Source organism: Mytilus trossulus, chromosome 14, assembly GCF_036588685.1.
Source record: "Mytilus trossulus isolate FHL-02 chromosome 14, PNRI_Mtr1.1.1.hap1, whole genome shotgun sequence".
Lineage (NCBI taxonomy): Eukaryota > Metazoa > Mollusca > Bivalvia > Mytilida > Mytilidae > Mytilus > Mytilus trossulus.
The window spans coordinates 6,666,155-6,688,471 of record NC_086386.1 but is presented as its reverse complement, the minus strand read 5'-3'; the positions used below and the strand labels follow the sequence as shown (position 1 = coordinate 6,688,471).

Genomic DNA, 22,317 nt, shown 5'->3' with positions numbered 1-22,317 from the left:
TAATGGGAGAAATTTTGAATGGTTTGATATTACTTGGAAGAAATTTCTTCCAACTTGAGAGAGGATGAAAACGAAATGAACAAGTTGAGTTTATTAACTGAAATTGCCCACTTTTATTAGAAATGAATTTTCTAATTAGTTGGAAGAAATTTCTTCCAAGAAGGAACATTAAATGAAGTGAACGATCTGTGTTAAAACATTGAAATTAATATGTTTAAATGTATCAAATGTTTCTATATTTGATGGGAGAAATTTTGAATGGTTTGTTATTACTTGGAAGAAATTTCTTCCAAATTGAGCGAAGATGCATATGAAGAGAACAAGTTGACTTTACTAACTAAAATTGTATACTTTATTGGAATAAAATACGTTTTCTAATTTGTTGGAAGAAATTTCTTCCAAGGAATCGGGAAAGTTTTATGAACAAAATGTAGAGAACGATTATTGCTTTCCATTTTATTCATTTATAGGTTACTGTTCTTCATTTCATTGTGATTTAAATATTTTGTAAAATATAAATAGTAATTTAATATATATATATCCAATAAAATTGTCATATTAATGATGCTTTTTTCTCCATGTGTTTCCTTTGTCAGAAAAGAAATTTCTTCTAACACTGTTTGTTTGCAAAACATACCCATCAAAAGCAGAATATTAGCATATGAAATTGCAGAATTAGGTATTTTCACCAAAACAGCAAATATCGACCTCTAAAAAGGACATTCTTGGATTTTCCTTTTTTACTTTGGACTCTCTTTCACGTACACTGTAGATATTTCACTGCATAATGTCATAAATAAGGAAGTTCACATGTAACCTCTCTAAAACCTTATATATAATTTTTTCTATTGCGGGTAGATACATGTACATTTGTAACATCTTGATTAATTGTATATATATATAATCTAAATGCGCGAAAATGTATCGCATTGCAAAATGTAGCTAAGTAGTTACGTGTTTTTTACATACTGACTTATACATAGTTATGTTCATCTACTCTAGGTCACATTTAATAGGCTATTTCGGCTATTTATAGATACATATAGATACATGTAAATAAACATCAATAAAATTATTCCTTTGTTTTACACAAGCGAAGTTAGAAGAAACTCATATTTTAAGAAATAACTAACCTGTCATCCGTTAGAAATCTGTTCAACATTATCTGACTAGGATGTAACTATTCCTATAACGCAATAAGGGAATAAAATGATGATCTCTTTTATCTTTTGATTCTAATTTTGTTTAAACTCGGTAATCAATTAATCAAAAGAACAGTCTTAGATCATCAAGTAATCATGAAATATTTGGTTAGTAATCAAACTTAAAACACCGACCAAATAATAATGTAATCAAAAACCCAACGAGGAGGCTCAGAGCTTAGATTCTTACCTCATTTAAATAGACTTTACAACCTATGTGTGAAACAAAACATATGCGTTTGGTGCGTATGGATAATTAGCTTATAATTAGCTATAATTAAGAGCCAATCTGCCAGAAAACCATACCAAACCGTCCGGATGTCATTTTTGCTAAAAGAGTTCACATTTGGCACATTGGTGTACCTTAGTAATGCAAATTACCACACAATTGCCCGAAAACAGCAAAAATAAGCCTTTTATGGCATATTTGGCTGCTTTAAATAAAACAATATGGCAAGATTAATGATTTTTCCTAGTAATACATAGTTTTTCTCATACATATTTTAAGTGTAAGAGTTCATCAGTCTGATTAAAACCATCCCCCACCATCCAATGCGTTTGTAAACGCAAGTAGGGAGTCGGGCTGGTTTTAATCAGACTGACTTAAACCTAATATAAGTTTCAAACATATGCGGAATGGGTCTTGCAAGTTTGAAGCAAATGAAAACCACGTAAATTCGTATATGAAAAAAAACGCCTTCGGGTCCGTGCTCCTGACAAGGTGCTAATCGTTTAAATTAATGTAGTAAAATGGATGGGTTTCAGCTGATATTACTCTAAAACTCAACTACACCATTTAATATGCTTCTCGGTAATTCTTAATAAAAAGCATAAAAAGGTTGGAATTTTCCTTGGTTTCATAATGAATTTACAGAAGTATGCAAAGAGGCTGTTACTAAAAATAGATACAGTTCTGGGAAAAATTAAGCGGTAAAATTCTTTTTTTGTTGTTGTCAAGTATGAAAATGATGTATAAAGATTTGTCAAGTTGGGATAGATGATTTGGAAGATGTTCTGAATATTGCATGGTTTTCTGACGGATTGGCTCTTAATGAATGTTCTAATTAGACTTAGGTATAAACAAAGTTAACATCTGCCATTTATATCTTTGACAAAAAACAACACTGAAAGAAAGAGGTATGGCCAATTTATCGATGATTTTTTTCATAGAAGGGCCAATTTCAAAAAGTGCCGAAAGAATAAAATTTACTATAAAAACAAAAAATAAAAATGCTTTTTGATCAATATCTCGATTTACATATATTATGACATGTGTGATCAAAAGTTAATTTGACCCTAAAAAAGGATGAAAGTCTAATATGCGGATTTTCAGGTGTTTTTAGGTGAGAAAAACATGGAATCCCCTAAGAAGGACATTTCAAACCAAAACAAAGTTATACTTTTTATGACTGTTGTTATTCATACAACTTGTTCACTCAAAATGAAATTGGTTTAGAGTGTCCTTATTACATAAAAAACAACTTTTTAAAGAAAAAATTGTAACATCGATAAATTGTACCGATATAGATTCTTAATAAGACAGAGATGTATAAGCATCGCCGTAGCTCCATTAGTAGAGCACAGAACTACTAATAAATGATGGTTAAAAAGAAAGGGTTCGAATCTCGCTCAAAATATTTGCATTTTTTTGTATTGTTATATTAAAATTTTAATGTTTCAATCATATTTTTTCGGATGTTTGCTTAATTCATAGAGTCATTCTGGTTCATTTTGACTATATAGTTTACTAGTTTATCATTTTACATGTATCAAAGAAAAAAAATGTATTGCTTATTGTGTGCATTCCTAGACTATCCATACTCTTGACTTACTTTCTATTAATGTGGTTACATTTATTACATATATCCAAGGACACATAACTTAAAATAAGGCCATTGTATACAAGTTTCAAAACAACACAAACTATTTTTCGAAACTGTTTTTGAACATGGTATCATATGTAACAAATGCAGTCAACAACAACTTTGTCGCCAATTCACAAACTGTTTAGATACTAGTTCTGAAATGTTTACCACCGTCCCTACACCGGTACTTCAGTCATCAGAAAATAAAACAGCACAACAGAACAATCAATTACACTACAAATCGTGATTGTCATGATTGTAGGTAAAACATCAAGAAGCTGTTGCATCTCTATCACAACGAAGGTCCGATTTGTTAAAATGACAGAAAAGGCAATATAACATGTGTCAGTAACACAGGGTGATCTATGACTTACTGACGGTATTAAAGATGTTCTCGGGTTAAAATATAAACATGTAGTATCTTATCTTATAGACGATAAAACCTTAAAAGACCAGGAAAAGTACAGATATACATATATTTAGAATGAGACAATCAAGATTTGAATTTGTTCCGTGTTATTTGGCTCCTTGGCATGTTACGTGGTATGGCACCTTGCATAAAGGATGTTAATAATAAAATAAAATCAATATTAAAAAATCAATAGTCTTGGCCTTGTTTATGTAGGAATACCTGTTCAAGGTATGAAAATAGATGACGTGACGTATTATCATGTTCTATAATTAACATCGATCGGGCTATTTAAAGCATGATTTACCTATCTAATCGAATGAAACAAATCGCCGGCAAATTGGCCATGGCTCAAATTTTTACAAACATTTAAATTGTATTTTTAGCAGTTTAATGATCTAGAACCATAATTTGCGTGTTGCTATGTGTATGGATTATTGTGTATAAAACATGTAAAACACGTGGAAATATAAAACTACATGTACACTGCCATTATGGCAAAGCTTGAACCAGAAATCCTGGAATTAACAACGTATGAAAACATCGGTTTACACAGAGTTGTTGATTTTAATGCTAAATATTCTAAAAAGAAAATAAAAAAAAAAGGATTTGCCACAGAATTAAAAGACATGCCAGGAAGTACTCATCATTGAATTACATGAAGTCATGTTTGTTTTCTAATGTGCCTATAATACAGAACCTAAAACAATATAACTTACGGAAATACTTAGTAAGTGATATTCTCTCTGGAATTACTGTCGGTATCATGCAGATACCCCAAGGTACGTCAGCTAGCTACATTGTACAAATGCCGGTATAAAGAACAATCTTATTAAAAGAGGGACGAAAGATACCAAAGGGACAGTCAAACTCATAAATCTAAAACAAACTGACAACGCAAATGCTAAAAATGAAAAAGAAAAACAGAAAACAATAGTACACACGACACAACATAGAAAACTAAAGAATAAACAACACGAACCACACCAAAAACTAGGGGTGATCTCAGGTGCTCCGGATATATTATTAATATACAGATTATGTTGGATACTTCTTCTTCTAAAATTCTCATTTCCCGTATATGATTGTTCAGCGAAATTTAAAGATTTCTAGTTCCACTTTTAGACTAGATGCATATGATTCAAAGAACAACATTGCAATTTCGCCAAATAATAAAAGTGACTTGAAATTTATAAAATAATCTTGTTAATAATTTTTATTTCTCAAGACTTTAGTATGTGAATATGAAAGGAGTAACAACAATACCATATATATGTTCCAGACCGTATGAGTATTTGGACCGTACGCGTACGGTCTGACTGATTTTAAGAAGTAGATCAAGTTCATTAGATACGAATGTATTTTACAGGTCAACATAACTGAAATCTCGAATTAATATAAAATCTTTAATAGCACAAATGTAGTAATTGGAATAAAAACATAATATTTTAATTATTCAAACAAGTCGCGTAAATTTAATCCGATAATCTCATGTATTTAGCATGTCAGAAATACATGTACACGAAATTGAATATTGCTCACTGAATTGAAGTTATTAGATTATTTAGAAGTAAACAAAATGTGGGAAGAAAAGATTTTAGAATATTTAGGAACTTTACTATAAAAACCGTCAAACCAGCTGTTCACTTGTGAGAAAACTGAGAGAATTAGAAGAGTTTTGATAATGGGAAAAGTGATTCAGCGAGATTCCAACAATATGTTAAGGAGAAGCAATTCGCATTGATCAATTGTCCTGAATTTGGAATGTTATGATATGGGTGATGTTGAACTTTTGACGACGGACAAATGACTTCTCACGACAGAATACGAAAGATACTTGACAAAAATTATAAAAAATCTGTCGAAAATATAATGAGAAAATATAATAAAAAAGTGTCAAAAACTAATGCAAAAATTGAAAAAGGTAGCTTTGTCACTGTGCGAATACCAGTTTGTTGATAGGGCATCGGGAGATCTTCCCAGATTATTATGTAGGGTTGATGATATCATCGGAAAAGATGCAAGTTTGTACAAGCTGGTATTTTGAACTCATGTTATGATATGGGTGATATTGAACTTTTGACAAGGAACATTGAAGTACAAACGGAATTTCCTTGCATGCGACCGCAAAACAAGCAAGTTTTTGCTCTTGCAAGTAAGAGTGCAAATGTAAAGGAACATGTCTGACAAAGACATGCAAATGTAAAAAATCAGACGTTCCTTGTGGCAGCAAGTGTCACCCGGACCGAGAGTGCCAAAACAGGATTTCGATAGACAATTAATTTCAGAACTATTCAATTCAATTAAATGTTCACTTGTTCACTTTATATATTTAATTGTAATAAATTATTAAATGTTAATTTTTAAAACTCAATAAAAGTTTGTTGATAAATGTTTGTCTAAAATATATCCATACGGTCCAAATACCGGTATTATCCAGCTCGTACTAGACCATATGAGTATACTCGTACGGTCCGACCGTACGCGTATGGTCGGACCGTACGAGTATACGCATACGGTCCGGACCGTACGCATACGGTCCAAATACTCATACGGTCTGGAACATATATATAAAGAAACCATGAGATGGATGGAATGGCATGGTTACATAAATTGTGCAGTTGTATAATGTACTTGATTTATTAAATTTCAGTGATTAGAACAAAAAGAAAGATCACAATATTAAATAGTTTTTGGCTTTTATAAACACATTACAGGTCAAAAGTCTTTTTCTTTAATCTGCGAAATAACACTGAAACAGATAGTGGAATTCAACACCAACTTCACATCAATAACAAACAGATTCTATCGACAATTGGTGAAAGAAAACCATTTCAGTTCAAAGTATGGCCTTCAACACGGAACCTAGGCTTACCACGAACAGTAAACTATAAAGGCCCCAAAAAAGACTAGTATAAAACAATTCAAACAGGAAACCCAACGGTACAATATATTATATGAAAATACGAAAAGCGAGAATCACTTGTAAACCACATCCACAAACGAAACAAACGACAACCACTGAACAATAGGTTTCTAACTATGCATTGCTTGAAGTGTTACGAAATTTGTGAGACAAAGTCCGTTTGTTCATGGGTCCTCTTTATGTAATGATGGTAACTAATGATACACGTGTGATTCAGTCAGTAAAGATCCAACTTAAACAATACAGAAAAAAGAAGTTTGCTCATTTTGTGCATTATTTATACATGTTATAACCTCTAACATTTTAACCTTCATTTTGAATAAGCAAAATGTATACCGTTATATGCCTCGCCGCCTGGTTAATGTAAAATGTGGCTTTGGATTGTTGAAAGCAATGCCATCTACAGCAATATATCGGATGTACATCTAACTTTTCTTATTTCAGGTATGGCATTTGGTTTATTGACAACACTCCCACCAATATGTGGAATGTATACTGCCTTCTTTGGTCCTTTGACATACTTTTTCCTCGGATCATCAAGGCATCTCTCTGTAGGTAAGGATAACCGATTGGACGTTCTCGCTTTCTTCATGTGTCTTTCAGTCTGGCAAAAGAAGCCAAACTTGAGCAACAATATCTTTTTCCGAAACAAACCTTGAACGAAGATTCCCTGTCTAAAAGGTTATTTGTTAATTGAAATTTCATGTTGCAGTAGCTGCAGTTAATTTTCAGATTACATGTAGCAGTAACCGCAGTTAACTGAGATTGCATGTTGCAGTAGCAGCAGTCAGAGTTATACTCATATACAATGAAACATGTACAAGAGACCTGTATTAAGCAACCACCTCTGTTTAGAGACCATTATTTATAGATTTCATTTATATTGAACCTGCATTAAAAGATCATCTGTGTTATGAGACCACTTGTTTGCTCTTCCTTATGTGTTATGATAATTGTGTTTCTAGTATGTGCAGAAGCTCGGGTCAGTTTGATGTTGATCGATTTTTTTATTATCAGGGGCAGTAGCCGTAGTCAGTCTGATGATGGCTTAAATGATTGATGTTGATATTTTTTTTATTAGGGGCAGTAGCCATAGTTAGTCTGATGATTGCCTCAGTGATTGATGTTGTTATTTTTTATTAGGGGCAGTAGCTGTAGTCATGTTGATGATGACCTCAGTAATGGATGTTGATATTTTTTTTATTAGGGGTAGTAGCCGTAGTCAGTCTGATGATGGCCTCAGTGATTGATGTTGATATTTTTTTAATTAGGGACAGTAGCCGTAGTCATGTTGATGATGACCTCAGTAATGGATGTTGATATTTTTTTTATTAGGGGCAGTAGCCGTAGTCAGTCTGATGATTGCCTCAGTGATTGATGTTGTTATTTTTTTATTAGGGACAGTAGCCGTAGTCATGTTGATGATGACCGCAGTAATTAATGTTAATATTTTTTTTATTAGGGACAGTAGCCGTAGTCAGTCTGATGATGGCCTCAGTGATTGATGTTGCTATTCTTTTTATTAGAAGCAGTAGCCGTAGTCAGTCTGATGATGGCCTCAGTGATTGATGTTGATATTTGTTTTATTAGGTACAGTAGCCGTTGTCAGTCTGATGGTGGCCCCAGTGATTAATATTGATATTTATATTATTAAGGGCAGTACTCGTAGTCAGTCTGATGGTGGCCTCAGTGGTTTATGTTTATATTTTTTTATTAGAGGCAGTAGCCGTAGTCAGTCTGATTGTGGCTTCAGTGATTGATGTCGGTATTTTTTTATTAGGTACAGTAGCCGTAGTCAGTCTGATGATGGCCTCAGTGATTGATGTTGATATTTGTTTTATTAGGTACAGTAGCCGTAATCAGTCTGATGATGACCTCAGTGGTTGATATTGATATTTTTTTATGAGGTACAATAGCTGTAGTCAGTCTGATGATGGCTTCAGTGATTGTGTTGATATTCTTTTATTAGGTACAGTAGCCGTAGTCAGTCTGATGATGGCCTCAGTGATTGTGTTGATATTTTTTTATTAGGTACAGTAGCCGTTGTCAGTCTGATGGTGGCCCCAGTGATTGCTGTTGATATTTGTTTTATTAGGGGCTGTATCCGTAGTCAGTCTGATGGTGGCCTCAGTGGTTAATTTTTATAATTTTTATTAGGTCAGTAGCCGTAGTTAGTCTGATGATGGCTTCATTGATTGATGTTGACATTTTTTTTTATTAGGGGCAGTAGCCGTAGTCAGTCTATTGATGGCCTGAGTGATTGATATTGATATTTTTTTTTAATTAGGGGCAGTACATGTAGCCGTAGTCAGTCTAATGATGGCCTGAGGGATTGATATTGATATTTTTTTATTAGGGGCAGTATCCGTAGTCAGTCTGATGATGGCCTCAGTGATTGATGTTGATATTTGTTTTATTAGGTACAGTAGCCGTAGTCAGTCTGATGATTGCATCAGTGATGGATGTAGATATATATTTTATTAGGGGCTGTAGCAGTAGTCAGTCTGATGATGGACTGATCAGTGATTGATATTGATATTTGTTTTATTAGGGGCAGTCACCGTAGTCAGTCTGATGGCGGCCTCATTGATTGATGTTGACATTTTTTTTATTAGGGGTAGTATCCGTAGTCAGTCTGATGGTGGCCTCAGTGATTGATGTTGACATTTTTTTTTATTAGGGGCAGTATCCGTAGTCAGTCTGTTGGTCGCCTCAGTGATTGATGTTGATATTTGTTTTATTAGGGGCTGTAGCCGTAGTCAGTCTGATGATGGCCTCAGTGATTGATGTTGATATTTGTTTTATTAGGGGCTGTAGCCGTAGTCAGTCTGATGGTGGCTCCAGTGAATGATGTTTATATGTTTTAGGGGCAGTAGCCGTAGTCAGTCTGGTGATGGCCTTAGTGATTGATGTTGATATTTTTTTTAATTAGGGGCAGAAGCCGTAGTCAGGCTGATGAAGGCCTCAGTGATTGATGTTGATATTTGTTTTATTAGGGACAGTAGCCGTAGTCAGTCTAATGATGGCCTCAGTGATTGATGTTGATATTTGTTTTATTCGGGGCAGTATCCGTAGTCAGTCTGATGATGGCCTCAGTGATTGATGTTGATATTTGTTTTATTAGGGGCTGTAGTCGTAGTCAGTCTGATGATGGCCTCAGTGATTGATGTTGATATTTTTTTATTCGGGGCAGTATCCGTAGTCAGTCTGATGATGGCCTCAGTGATTGATGTTGATATTTGTTTTATAAGGGACAGTAGCCGTAGTCAGTCTGATGATGGTCTCAGTGATTGATGTTGATATTTGTTTTATTAGGGACAGTAGCCGTAGTCAGTCTGATGATGGCCTCAGTGATTGATGTTGATATTTGTTTTATTAGGGGCTGTAGTCGTAGTCAGTCTGATGATGGCCTCAGTGATTGATGTTGATATTTGTTTTATTAGGGGCTGTAGCCGTAGTCAGTCTGATGGTGGCCCCAGTGAATGATGTTTATATGTTTTAAGGGCAGTAGCCGTAGTCAGTCTGGTGATGGCCTAAGTGATTGATGTTGATATTTTTTTTAATTAGGGGCAGTACATGTATACTAAGTCAGTCTAATGATGGCCTGAGTGATTGATATTGATATTTTTTTATTCGGGGCAGTAGCCGTTGTTAGTCTGATAATGTCCTCAGTGATTGATGTTGGTATTTTTTTTATTAGGTCAGTAGCCGTAGTTAGTCTGATGATGGCCTGAGTGATTGATGTTGATATTTTTTTTATTAGGGGCAGTAGCCGTAGTCAGGCTGATGAAGGCCTCAGTGATTGATGTTGATATTTTTTTTATTAGGGGCAGTAGCCGTAGTCAGTCTGATGATGGCCTCAGTGATTGATGTAGCAATGCAAGAAAACAATTTGTATACCGTCACAGAAAGCTCAACAAATACTTCAATAGATGATATTATTAATAAACGAAAAATAGAGATAGCTACGTCAGTATCATTCGTGTCTGGGCTTTTCATGGTAACACAATATATATTTTTTTTAATTAAAATTGAGAATGGAAATGGGGAATGTGTCAAAGAGACAACAACCCAATCAAATAAAAAAACAACAGCAGAAGGTCACTAACAGGTCCTCAATGCAGCGAGAAACTCCCGCACCCGGAGGAGTCCCTCAGCTGGCCCCTAAACAAATATATACTAGTTCAGTGATAATGAACGCTATATTAATTTCCAAATGAATGTGTATTATCTCTTTTTTTTAACGCTTTTCACTTTAAAACAGGCGAAAGATACCAAACGGATATTCAACTCATAAGTCGAAAACAAATTGACAATGGCATGGCCAATCTATTATGAAAACACGCCACAAAGACAAGCAACAGTACACACAATATAACTAAAACCAAAAACTTTTATTGTTCATGTGTTTTTATATGCACTTTATAATATATATCACCTTTTGCATCTAACCTGTTAAATAATCTTTTTTTTTAAATTGTGAATTATGTCGTTAGTTTTCTAAATAAATTATTTCGTATATATTTCATGTCTGGGTCTTTTTGCTTTACGGCATTCCCCCCTTATTGTTAAAAACTGTACTATAATAGCTTACATCTACTTCATTTGAACTTTAATGGATAGTTTTCTCATTGGCAAGGATACCACATCTCTTTATTTTCATATTGGAGAATTATAAGTCATGGCATATAAAACAACTGATTATTTATCTAGTTAATACAAGAGTGAGAAAAATTATTCCGCTACATGAATAAAGATTAAATCAATCTTAAAAATATAGTTACAAGTTTGTAAATATTATTTTTGTTTCAGATTATATTGGGTAAATTAAAGTTTGGTTTGATATCGACTTACATGTCAGAGCAGTTAGTAAGTGGATTTACGGCAGCAGTGGCAATCCACATTACAACTAGTCAGGCGAAACACATCTTTGGCATCTCAGTGCCTCAGCATAATGGCATATTCAAGGTTATTAAGGTAGGGTTCCAAAACGTAATACATATTCCATGCTTTATGTTCGTCAGTCCGTTCTCCAAATCCAGCTCTTATCTGAACTTGATTTTCTTCATGACTGAAGAATTAAAATTTGCATTTTTTTTGCAAGGGAAAACGAAAATATTCATAATTTTTTTTATATTCCTTGTCTTTTTCGATTATTTTCGCCATAGGTTCGAATAATGAAAACAAGGGGCAATCAAAATACCTACTAGTAATTTAGATAGAAATAGACAATAAATACATGTATGTACCATGAACAAAAGAAAATCAACGAATCTTTGAGTGTTTAAATGGTTGGGGCGTTATTCCAGGTAACTGCATTTTAAAACAATGTTATGCTAAACAAAAAACAATTAAAGGGAGTTCGTTCTCTAAACACCGTGAATCCGCCACTATACATATTAATCAATGAGTTATTACAATAAGTAATTGGCAGATGTTTCGACTAAATTATTTTGTTACATTATATAATTTATGTATATAATGATGAATATTATTACATGAAAAATTGAGAATTGAAACGGAGAATATGTCAAAGAGACAACAGCCCGACTATAGAAAAAAACACAACAGTAGAAGGTCACCAACAGGTCTTCAATGTAGCGAGAAATTTCCGCACCAAGAGGCGTCCTGAAGCTGGACCCTTAACTAATATGTATACTATTTCAGTGATAATGAACGCCATACTAAACTCCAAATGTATCTATACTTTACTATATTCTATTTTTTCAGACCTGGATAGATGTTTGTTACAACATACCCTCCACTAACTTCGCCACACTCATTACCACTGTGATATGTTTCATCATACTTTATCTCGTTAAAGTTCAAATTAATATGAGATTTAAATCTAGACTAAAGATGCCCATTCCTATAGAACTTATCATTGTAAGTATAACAGAAGATGGAATGCATGAACCAATCATATTTAGTTAGTATTTATAAGCATTTAACACTCTATGAGGGGCCTGATGGAAGGGGATGGGAGTTCTCATAATGATTCACGAGTTGATTTTTTTGTCAATCACGATTCACAAAAAATAAATGTCCATGATCACAGATCACGAAAATATAATAAATAAGAAATCTGTAGAAAAAACTGATCACGATAGCGAAAATGCACCGATCACGAAGAACGAAAATAACCCATCAGGCCCTTTCTCTATTGGTTACATGACGACAAGTAATACAGCTAAAACATGGATGCAATATTGGTTTATGAAAGAAAATTACTACTAAATGTCAACTGTTACAGAAAAAAATGTATATAGTTTAACAAACTGTTTCAATAAAGATTTATAAATAGATATAATTGGTACAAATGTATACGAGGAGCAAAACAGATATAATTTGGTAAATGTATATGACGATCAGACTGCAATTCAAAGACCCAGATCAAATGTTCGGGGTTTCCTTAAATAAACCAAAACTTGATTTATGTACTAAAAACAATTATGTTTTCTCACTAGTATATAATTCGACTTTTGCACCTATAGATATGCATTAAATGAAAGCTTGTAATCAATCAAAATGATAAAATGTATGTTCCTTTATTTCTAGATTTCCATAGCAACTGGAATTGCTCACTTCGCAGAGTTCAATCAGAGGTTCAACATCAACATTTTAAAAGACATTCCAGCAGGGTAATGTATAGTTTGTTAACATAAAATCTCTATCTTCTGCTCAGCATTCGGTGCTAGATATATGGAAAAGATCGATTTTATAACAGTCCTTACAATTCTCATCTGTATTACATGACTCGGAAGTATGAAGGGTGCCACAAGTGGGGAAGGATCTAATTATTCTTTTGGAGCATTCAAGTTAGACATCATTCCAAGTATTTGATGGAGTCCATGTTGCTTTTGTTTATTATATAATGTGGTGTGACCCTGTTTATCTATTCCTCGTTTTTCTATGTTTGCCGTGGTAATCAGATATAGGAAGACGTGGTATGAATGCTAATGAGACAACTCACCATCTATGTAACAATTTATAAAAGTAAACCATTATAGGTCAAGGTACAGCCTTCAACACGGAACAGCAAGCTATAAAGGGACTCCAAAATAACTGGTGTAAAACCATTCAAACGGGGAAACCAACGGTCTACTCTTTATAAAAACGAGAAACACGTATAGACTACAATAGACCACTTTCGAGTTCATCCGTCACCGGCAAAAACTCGTCAATTATGCACGCCTTTATGACGTCATTTACCAGATAGAGGGGCTCGCCTGTATCCCTGCACTATTTACGTTCATCAAGCGTCTTAGTGATCGTTTTTGTGCAGGATAAACTGGAAATAATGGTTGCTCTGTAGGTACTTACTGACAATTCCCTAATGACAGCAGTGTTGATTGTCTATTTTCAGAATTCAATTTGCCGAATAATTCGTACAATATAGAATTATAATTTTCCAACCACTCGCTCAAGTAAGGAAGCGACGACGCCCCTAAACGCACAGATGACTGCGATAAAGGCGCGTATAATTGACGAGTTTTTTCCGGTGACGGATGAACTCGAAAGTGGTCTATTAACAGACGATACCCACTGTACATAAGATTCCTGACTTAGGACAGATTCAAAATTTGCAGCAGGATTAAACGTTTTAACCGTACCAAACCTTCTCCCTATTCTGAAACAATAGTATAACATAACAACATAGAAAGACACATAATGTCAGTTTTCGATCGATTTGCTTTATTCCGCTTCATTTTAAAACGTCTTTGGTTTCAGTTTTAAAATGTTTTTCGAAGGGTAACACCAAAAAGTTAGTGCAAACCGTTTCCCTGCATATCCGTTTTAGAACAAAATTAGTATTGTGCTAATATACATATTGGCGATGGTATTGATATTTATTTTGATACATTGTACTATGTTGTTAATGACTTCCTAACCGTTTTAAGAAATACAATCTATTTAAAATGATTAAAGTGAAAAAATGACAGGAACATTTCTCTACTGAGTTTTATTTTAATTTTTTTTTACAAATAAGGGGGTCAAGTGTACCTTAGTTCCATACGGATTACAATCGTCTAATTTATTAAAACTATCTTGACCATGTAACATATTTCAGGTTGCCATCACCAGTATTACCGAACCCCGTGATAGCTACAGATTATATAGCTGACGCCTTCATTATAGGAATAGTGGCCTTTACCCATTCGGTATCTGGCGCTAGACTTCTGGCCAGGAAACATAATTATAAAATTGATCCGAATCAGGTAAAGTACCAGTCGCTCCTATGAGCCTGGATCACTCTTAGTAACTGGAAAATGTACCCATCAAGTGCTTATCAAAAGATGGCTTATGTCAAGTTTTGTTTTGGATGGAACTATGTTGTCATATAGAGAACATTGCATGCTTTATCCCAAAAAGATAAAGCGTTGTGTTTCAGAAACTGAATTAAAAAATCATTTTCGTTTAGTTTTAAATAGTAAAGGTATGAAAATGGTATCCATTATTCCAGATAAACAATAAGTTTATCGAGAAACTAATTTAAAAAACTAGACAATGTAAAAACTTGTCTTCTATGACCATTAAACACCATTATTAGTTCGTGGATTACAGATTTAACAGTTTAATAGTTTTGTCCTAAAAGAGCTAAGAAAACAATTAGGTTTAATCTACTATGTACCATATACCGAGTATGGGTATATAAATAAACTCATCATAGATATCAGAATATGAGACACTCACATGCATGCCAGACATTGTATTTACACAGCGATAAAGCTTGAAAAAAATTATCTGCGGTGTAAGTTCCATATACATGAACGCCATACCATGAGAGGATCTTAAATGTTGCTTACCTTTATAGAATTATATGATTACTGTAAACCAACTTATTTTCCCGCGCGATTTATTTTCGCGACTTTCGCGAATAGAAAAATAACGCAAATATTAATCTTCCCGAATATGTTATACATGGATCGTTCCTTATAGAACTTCAGAAAATCGGGAAATTAAATAGCCGTGAAGTGGTCTAAAAAGGGTAAAACGCGAAATTAAGTATCCGCGAATATAAGTTGGTTTACAGTATGTGAAATTAGAAAAAAAGTGCTTGTCATGAAAACGTGCATAAATTACAGATGTTGAGAACTTCAAAGTAAAATGAGATATAATTATTTCCATAGGAGTTAGTTGCAAGTGGAGCTGGGAGCGTTGTATGTTCGATTTTCTCTGGATACATCAATGCAGGGTCATTATCAAGAACTATGGTACTGGATGGTACGAACGGTAAATCCCAGGTATCGGTTTACAATGATATGTCTTTCTTTGGGTTTCATTGTATATACAATAAATTGCCTAGTTATTTTACATGTTCATTTACCTTCTTGTTTTCCTTCTCTTATACAACTCTTTAAATTAAATCGCAATCAGGAACCACCACTGATTTTTGTTTTTGGTTCAAGTTCAATATTTGATTGAGATTTGGAAGAAATGCATGCGTGTTTTCTGCTGTAAGGTCAGTTTTTTGTCTCTTATTTAATAAAATATGTGAAAATAACGACATGTAACATTCAAAATAAAAATCTTCAATTGAAAGTTATTGTAACAAAAGTTATTGTAACAAACAAGTGTATAAAATATATGAATTTGATATTTTATAGATTGCCTGTTTAGTGGGATGTGTTATTGTCATAATCATGATATTAGCAATTGGACCATTGTTTTACTCATTACCAAAGGTAGGATGCTCATTCTTCATCATATAGACGTTTCTGTATATGTTTTTTTTAAATGAGGCTGAATGTACGTCACGTAATTTGAAAGCAGTAAATAGTTAATTGCATTGAACATCTTATATGTAAAATAAAATAAACTCATCATAGATACCAGGACTAAATTTAGTATATACGTCAGACGCGTGCTTCGTCTACAAAAGACTCATCAGTGACGCTCGAATCCAAAAAAGTTAAAATTTTATTCTTATATAAATAGTGTTAACTTGAATTAATACTTCAGAGCAGCTATTGGTCCTGAATAATAATTAGAACTTGAAATGAGTTTTTTTCATTTAATTTATTTGTTATTGTTTAATATTTTCTATTTTTCCGACATATACATTAACTAAAAGTAGTGTTACCGTAAGTTATCTTATTATTAAGAGCATACAAAAAGAATGGACAACCTAAACTTGTATTAATTGTTTGTCTATAGAAGGATATTTGATTTTACAGTGTGTTTTGTCAGCAGTCATTATCATAAACCTCCGTACGATGTTTATTCAGATATTAGAGGTACCATCACTGTGGCGTACATCAAAGTATGATTTCGTAAGTAGAAACTATAACGTGTATACCAAGTATATTGGTTAATAATATAATTATAGTCTAGTCCATTGTAGAAACCAGATTATTAACATGTATATCAAATGTGTCGTATTTTTACATAACAATTCTATCTCGTTGGGTAAAACCCATGCTAAAGAGAAGCGTCCGTTTGGATAAGAGGGTTGTATAAATACACTGACACGTCCGGTTGCTATTCAAAATTACATCTTTTCCAAGTGGCATTCTTTTAAATTATCTGGCCTGGATAGTTGTGTCATTGAAAATCATAAAACACTTCCTTTATAATTTGTAATAGTGAACGATTTTTCCAACTGCAGTTTAACTAAACAGACTGAGAAGTTTTAATTGTAATTTTTTTTCTGCAGGTTATATGGATGGTGACCTTTCTGACCTCCTCCATTCTTGATGTTGATATTGGTATAGCGTCCAGTCTGATATTTTCTTTGTTAACAGTATCATTACGTACTCAGAGGTAAACGATTACATGAAATAGGACTAAAAATCCTGTAAAGTATACCCACAGTCTATTTAGTATTACTAGTATTACTTTAATTTATAACAATTCTAATTAAAGCGCTGCTTATAGCTATGACAACTATTAAATTTACATGGAATTCAATATATTTTTATATATGATCAAAAAAAATCTTAACCTTATAAATATGACAAAGAAAAGAAGTTTATGGTTTCAAATATTGTGACGAAATATAGAATGGTTTGTTTCTGCAAGATTTTTGATTTCACAAGAACACTTTGTTTCAAGATATGAATTTTAACAGTCTATGTTATATTTATTTTCAGTCCTTCGTCATATACACTAGGATTTGTTGGGAAGACAAATCAGTTGAAATCGGTAGACAGATATGACCCCGTAAGTTTCACTTCTAATACAATAAATACATAGATGATTGATTGAGGTTTATTAAAAAGTTGTGGTATGATTGTCAAGGAGACAACTCTCCACAAGAGACAAAATGACACAGAAATTAACAGCTATAGGTCATCATTCGGCCTTCAACAATGAGCACATTCTATATGATACACTCAGCTAAGTGTATAAAAGGTTCAAAATTACAAATGTAAAATGCTTCAAGCGAGAACACTATCGGCATTAATTTATTAATGAAGTAAATCAACGAAAACACAAATATGTAACACAGCAACTTACGACAATAATTGAATTACAAGCTCCCGAATAAGGAAAGGAAATACATACATGCACATAATGTGGCGGGTTGTCTGCTTAACATCTAGTTTTAGATACAAAAAGGACATGGTCAAAATATCTTCAACGTTTGTGTTATATAAAAAATATAGATACAATGCAAATATCATGTTAAGTAGTAAATACATGTATATCTTTTTGCAGGTTATTACACCAGAAAATGTCAGAATAGTTCAGTTCCAAGCTCCTATTTACTTTGCTAATGCCGACATATTTGTGAAGAGTGTTGTTAAGTTGACTGGTATAGACCCAGTAAAGGCCAGGAAGAAACAGAAACACTTTAATCAAATAGAGACAAATATAAGCCCGGTAAGTGTTGTATCTTTTTTCAATTTAAATGAAAGTCCCTGCAAGACAATGATGCCAAACAAATATAAGGATTTAGAATTTTTACAATTTTTTTTCTAGTGAACACGTTGAAAACTTTAAATGTCTCCCGTTTTTTCATGTCGTGCCCTTTTATAACTAAAGATGGGTATGGAATTGCTCTATCATAACTTTAAGCAATGTTATCATAACTTACAGTACTTACAATGTACATGTTCCATACTTTAATTCATAGATAGATGTGACAGACAATTGTGATCTCACAATGCAAATAGAGTCGAAGATGTCGGAAAAATTTGTAGATGATGTAGAAATCGTTATACTGGATTTTTCTGGAGTAAATTTTATCGATATTGTTGGAATAAAGGCATTAAAAAGGGTATGTAAATATGTGTTCTTTGAATTATGAAAAGTTAGTCACAATGTTAATATGTTCAGTTAAAGCTATCATAAAAAGATTTTATAAATATATTATAGGTAGATATTTTTATTTTAAAACACAACTTGGTGCATATACATGAGAGACATTACATTACAACCATAGTCAATAAACATGTTAACACGAGAGGGCTGAACAATTGAGTATTAATTTACAAGACTTAATGTGACAATATGTTTCAGTTTTTATTTAATGCCCCTGACACGCTAGACCACGATCGCATCACGCTCACCGCGATCTGAAATGAATGTAGATCATGGTGAGGTTGCTGTATGAGCGGCCTGAACATATAGATTTTTGTTGTTTTCACGATGCTACTTCGTCCTCATTTCGCTTCTAAAACGATTCCGCTACGATTATACCACGCTTCTTCTGCGACCTCACCACGATCATCACGATCTTACTACGCTCATCACATTTTCACTACGACCATTCCACGGTTAATTCGATTGCAACACGATCTTACCACGCTTCATTTGCGATTATCGCACGCTTTTACCATGATCATTCTTTGATCTTACCACGTTCATTTCGCGATCTAACTACGCTCTCAGCAATAACGTCAACATCATATTCCGTATAAATACTGCTGTAATTCTTCTCATTTTCATTAATACGTAGAATTCTAGAAAACAACACAGACATGACACCAAAATATCCTACGATCATAGCCCCCATCATACCACAATCTTACTGTGCACTCGATACGCTTCTTCTACGATCTAATTTCGCCACGACCGCACCACGATTATTTTTAACATGTTCAAAGTTGCTCATAACGATCATTAAGACCTCACTACGACCTCACCACGAGCTTACTGCGATCTACACGATCGCACAACGATCGTCAACATTTTTTTTCAGAGATCGTAGCGCGATCGTGGCCTAGTGTGACTTCGGTATTACAATGAAAATCTGATAGATTACAGTAATAATTATGTGTATAGGTTTATTTAATTAAACATGTACATTATACACAACTTACTATGCGGTATGGGCTTTGCTTATTGTTGAAGGCCGTACGGTTACCTATAGTTGTTAATATTTGTGTCATTTTGGTCTTTTGGTGTAATACCACCAAATCATGGTCTTGGGTATTTCAAAACACCATTATTTTTTATTTGTGATATCTATAGAAAATTTTGTAATCTTGAGGTTACTTGGCGACAAACCTTGTACACAGATAGAATAAGGGGAGAAATTTGATTGGTTAACTTCCAATGATGGTTATTTTCTTATATGCAATGAATTGTTATGTGAAACTTTTTCTATAGAACTGGACAGGATAAAACTTTACTCATGCCAAGTATTTCTCTTTTTGAAAAGTGCATATGTAACAAAGACTAATAGGGGAAAATCAATGGTGGTATTACACCTTTTGTGGATAGTTGTCTCATTGGCAATAATACCACATCTTCTTTTTTAGATTAAATGTTCCTACAAATTCTGTAAAAATTCCAATATTGTCGCGTGCATTTATAATTGCATTTTTTTATGAAGTGACAAAAAGGCAAGACTATTTACTGCGATCGTCACTCAGTCGCATTTAGTCCAACCATACAAACCTTGCAATTATAGTTCTGAATTTATAGTGGTCATAACTTTGATAATTAATTATGTTTAAGGATATCTGAATATTATAGGTATATACCGACTATAAAAGCATTGGAATTGAAGTATGTATAGCTAGCTGTAATGGTGAGTAATTTAAAAATATTTCCTTGTACTATAAGCTTGTTTGTTTGTAGTAACAACATCATAATTCAAAGCGATCAATGCATTGCACTTTACCCGAAGAACAACAATAATCGCGCTGTTTCTATGTCCAAGGCTTTTCGAGTGCTAGAAGTTATTTAATGTACTGAAATGATATATCATAGCTTGTCTTCCTTTTAATTTATATGTTACGCTTTAAATTCGAGTACGAATATTCTGTCGTCGCTTTATTATTTGGGCTGAATGTTTACATATATGATAAGAAAAATATTACAGACAGTGGAATTGTCATTAGTTGTTAAAGAAAGTTATATCTAGATAACGGAAGATGTGGTGCGAGTGCTAATTAGACAAATCATCATTCAAATAACAATGTAAAAAAGTAAACCATTTTAGGTCAATGTACGGCCTTCAACACGGAGCCTATGCTCAACCCGAACAACAAGCTATAAAGGGCCCCAAAAATACTAGTATGAAACCATTCAAACGGGAAAACCTACGGTCTAATCTTTATAAAAAAAAACGAGAAACGAGAAACACGTATAAATTACATAAACAAACGACAACTACTGACATCAGATTCCTCTGCACTCATCGCCGTATTTTCTCTACCTGTAACATGTGTAGCAAAATGTACCCAATAGCAAATAAAATAAATGTATCATACTTCTTATAAATGTTTTTTTTTATTCAACAGATAGTGTCATATCGATGATGACATCTACAGACTTTATGACGGGTTATGAAGAAACAGTATATTTAACAGTGAATTGTATACTTGCGAATAAAAAACTTAGACCAGGATTACAAGTCTGATATAATTCTCATATATACATTTTCGATTGTGTTGAATAATAAATATTGCACGAAATATAAAGTTGTCATTTTCTGCCAACATTTTATACCATGTCTTTTATCTTCATTTTTTTATAAAAGAGATCCGTTACCATTGATCCACTACCCTGTCTTTTGATGACATGAAGGGGTTACTCACTTGGTTCATTTGAAGAACAGTAATACCTACGTAGTCTAGTTACACCTGTAATTTCCGCTTATCATTTATAGTCAAAATTTTGACCCAAATGGATTGCTTAGTTTCTAAGTCCTGTATATAATTATGTTCTTAGTAAAATGTTATGTAAAATGTTTGTTCGACTTCAATTCCAATTTACTAGTATTGCAAGTTTTCCTACTGCGGAAGGATGATTCCTTCCGGAGCAATAGGCTTCTCTCGACATAAAAACTGGACGCATTTTTTTCTGACTACCGGTTGTATATTGTAAGTCATTAACATTAACTGAATAATAATTTTTAATTAACGTTTTTTGTACTTTTGTTTTGTCTTCTCCCTTTTATGAATAATAAAGGTTATTCTTGAAATATTTTTAAAATATAAACAATGGCAAATACCGAAGCGTATAGAAATCCGGTTTCTTTTGATTAACTTTTCATATTTAAAAAAGGATCTACTACGTCTTATGAAAAGGAAAATGATTGGTATACACCTTTGAGAAGAATGCCGACACAGATACACCTGCACACTTGAATCAAAGTAAAATATAAAAGTTAACTGTTACAATGATCGGTACAACATGTCGAGGTCAGTTTTATCTTGAAATGGTGAATATTATAGATGGTAGTATGCACATGATTTACGCCCAGACTATTTTTCTCCCAAAATAGATTTAGAATCATCTTCAAAACAGTGTGGTCCTGGCCATTGATTGACGACCTAAATTATCCCATTGACTGGAACAGATTAGGTGAACGTTTGACGGTAACAATCACTGCTCACTATGTACTTGTTAAAGACTCTGAATCTGTGGGTTCATCAAAGGTTCCCAACAACTAAATAAAGCAATTCGAAAAACGAATCCAAAATAATACGATGTGTTGATTTATGTCAATAATATCTG

At 33.4% G+C, this 22,317-nt stretch overlaps 1 protein-coding gene across 1 annotated transcript; it reads left to right on the top strand.

Moving 5' to 3' along the window:
* The first annotated feature begins 4,097 nt into the window (after positions 1-4,097).
* Positions 4,098-21,217, top strand: LOC134696956 (prestin-like). Its single transcript, XM_063558925.1, has 16 exons — positions 4,098-4,258; positions 6,847-6,957; positions 10,230-10,402; positions 11,215-11,379; positions 12,133-12,288; positions 12,961-13,043; positions 14,474-14,621; positions 15,534-15,647; positions 16,011-16,088; positions 16,581-16,676; positions 17,060-17,166; positions 17,496-17,565; positions 18,064-18,228; positions 18,482-18,625; positions 20,329-20,383; positions 21,099-21,217. Exons 1-16 carry the CDS (start codon positions 4,135-4,137, stop codon positions 21,215-21,217), a joined length of 1,908 nt encoding a protein of 635 aa, XP_063414995.1. The 5' UTR covers positions 4,098-4,134.
* The last annotated feature ends 1,100 nt before the right edge of the window (positions 21,218-22,317 follow it).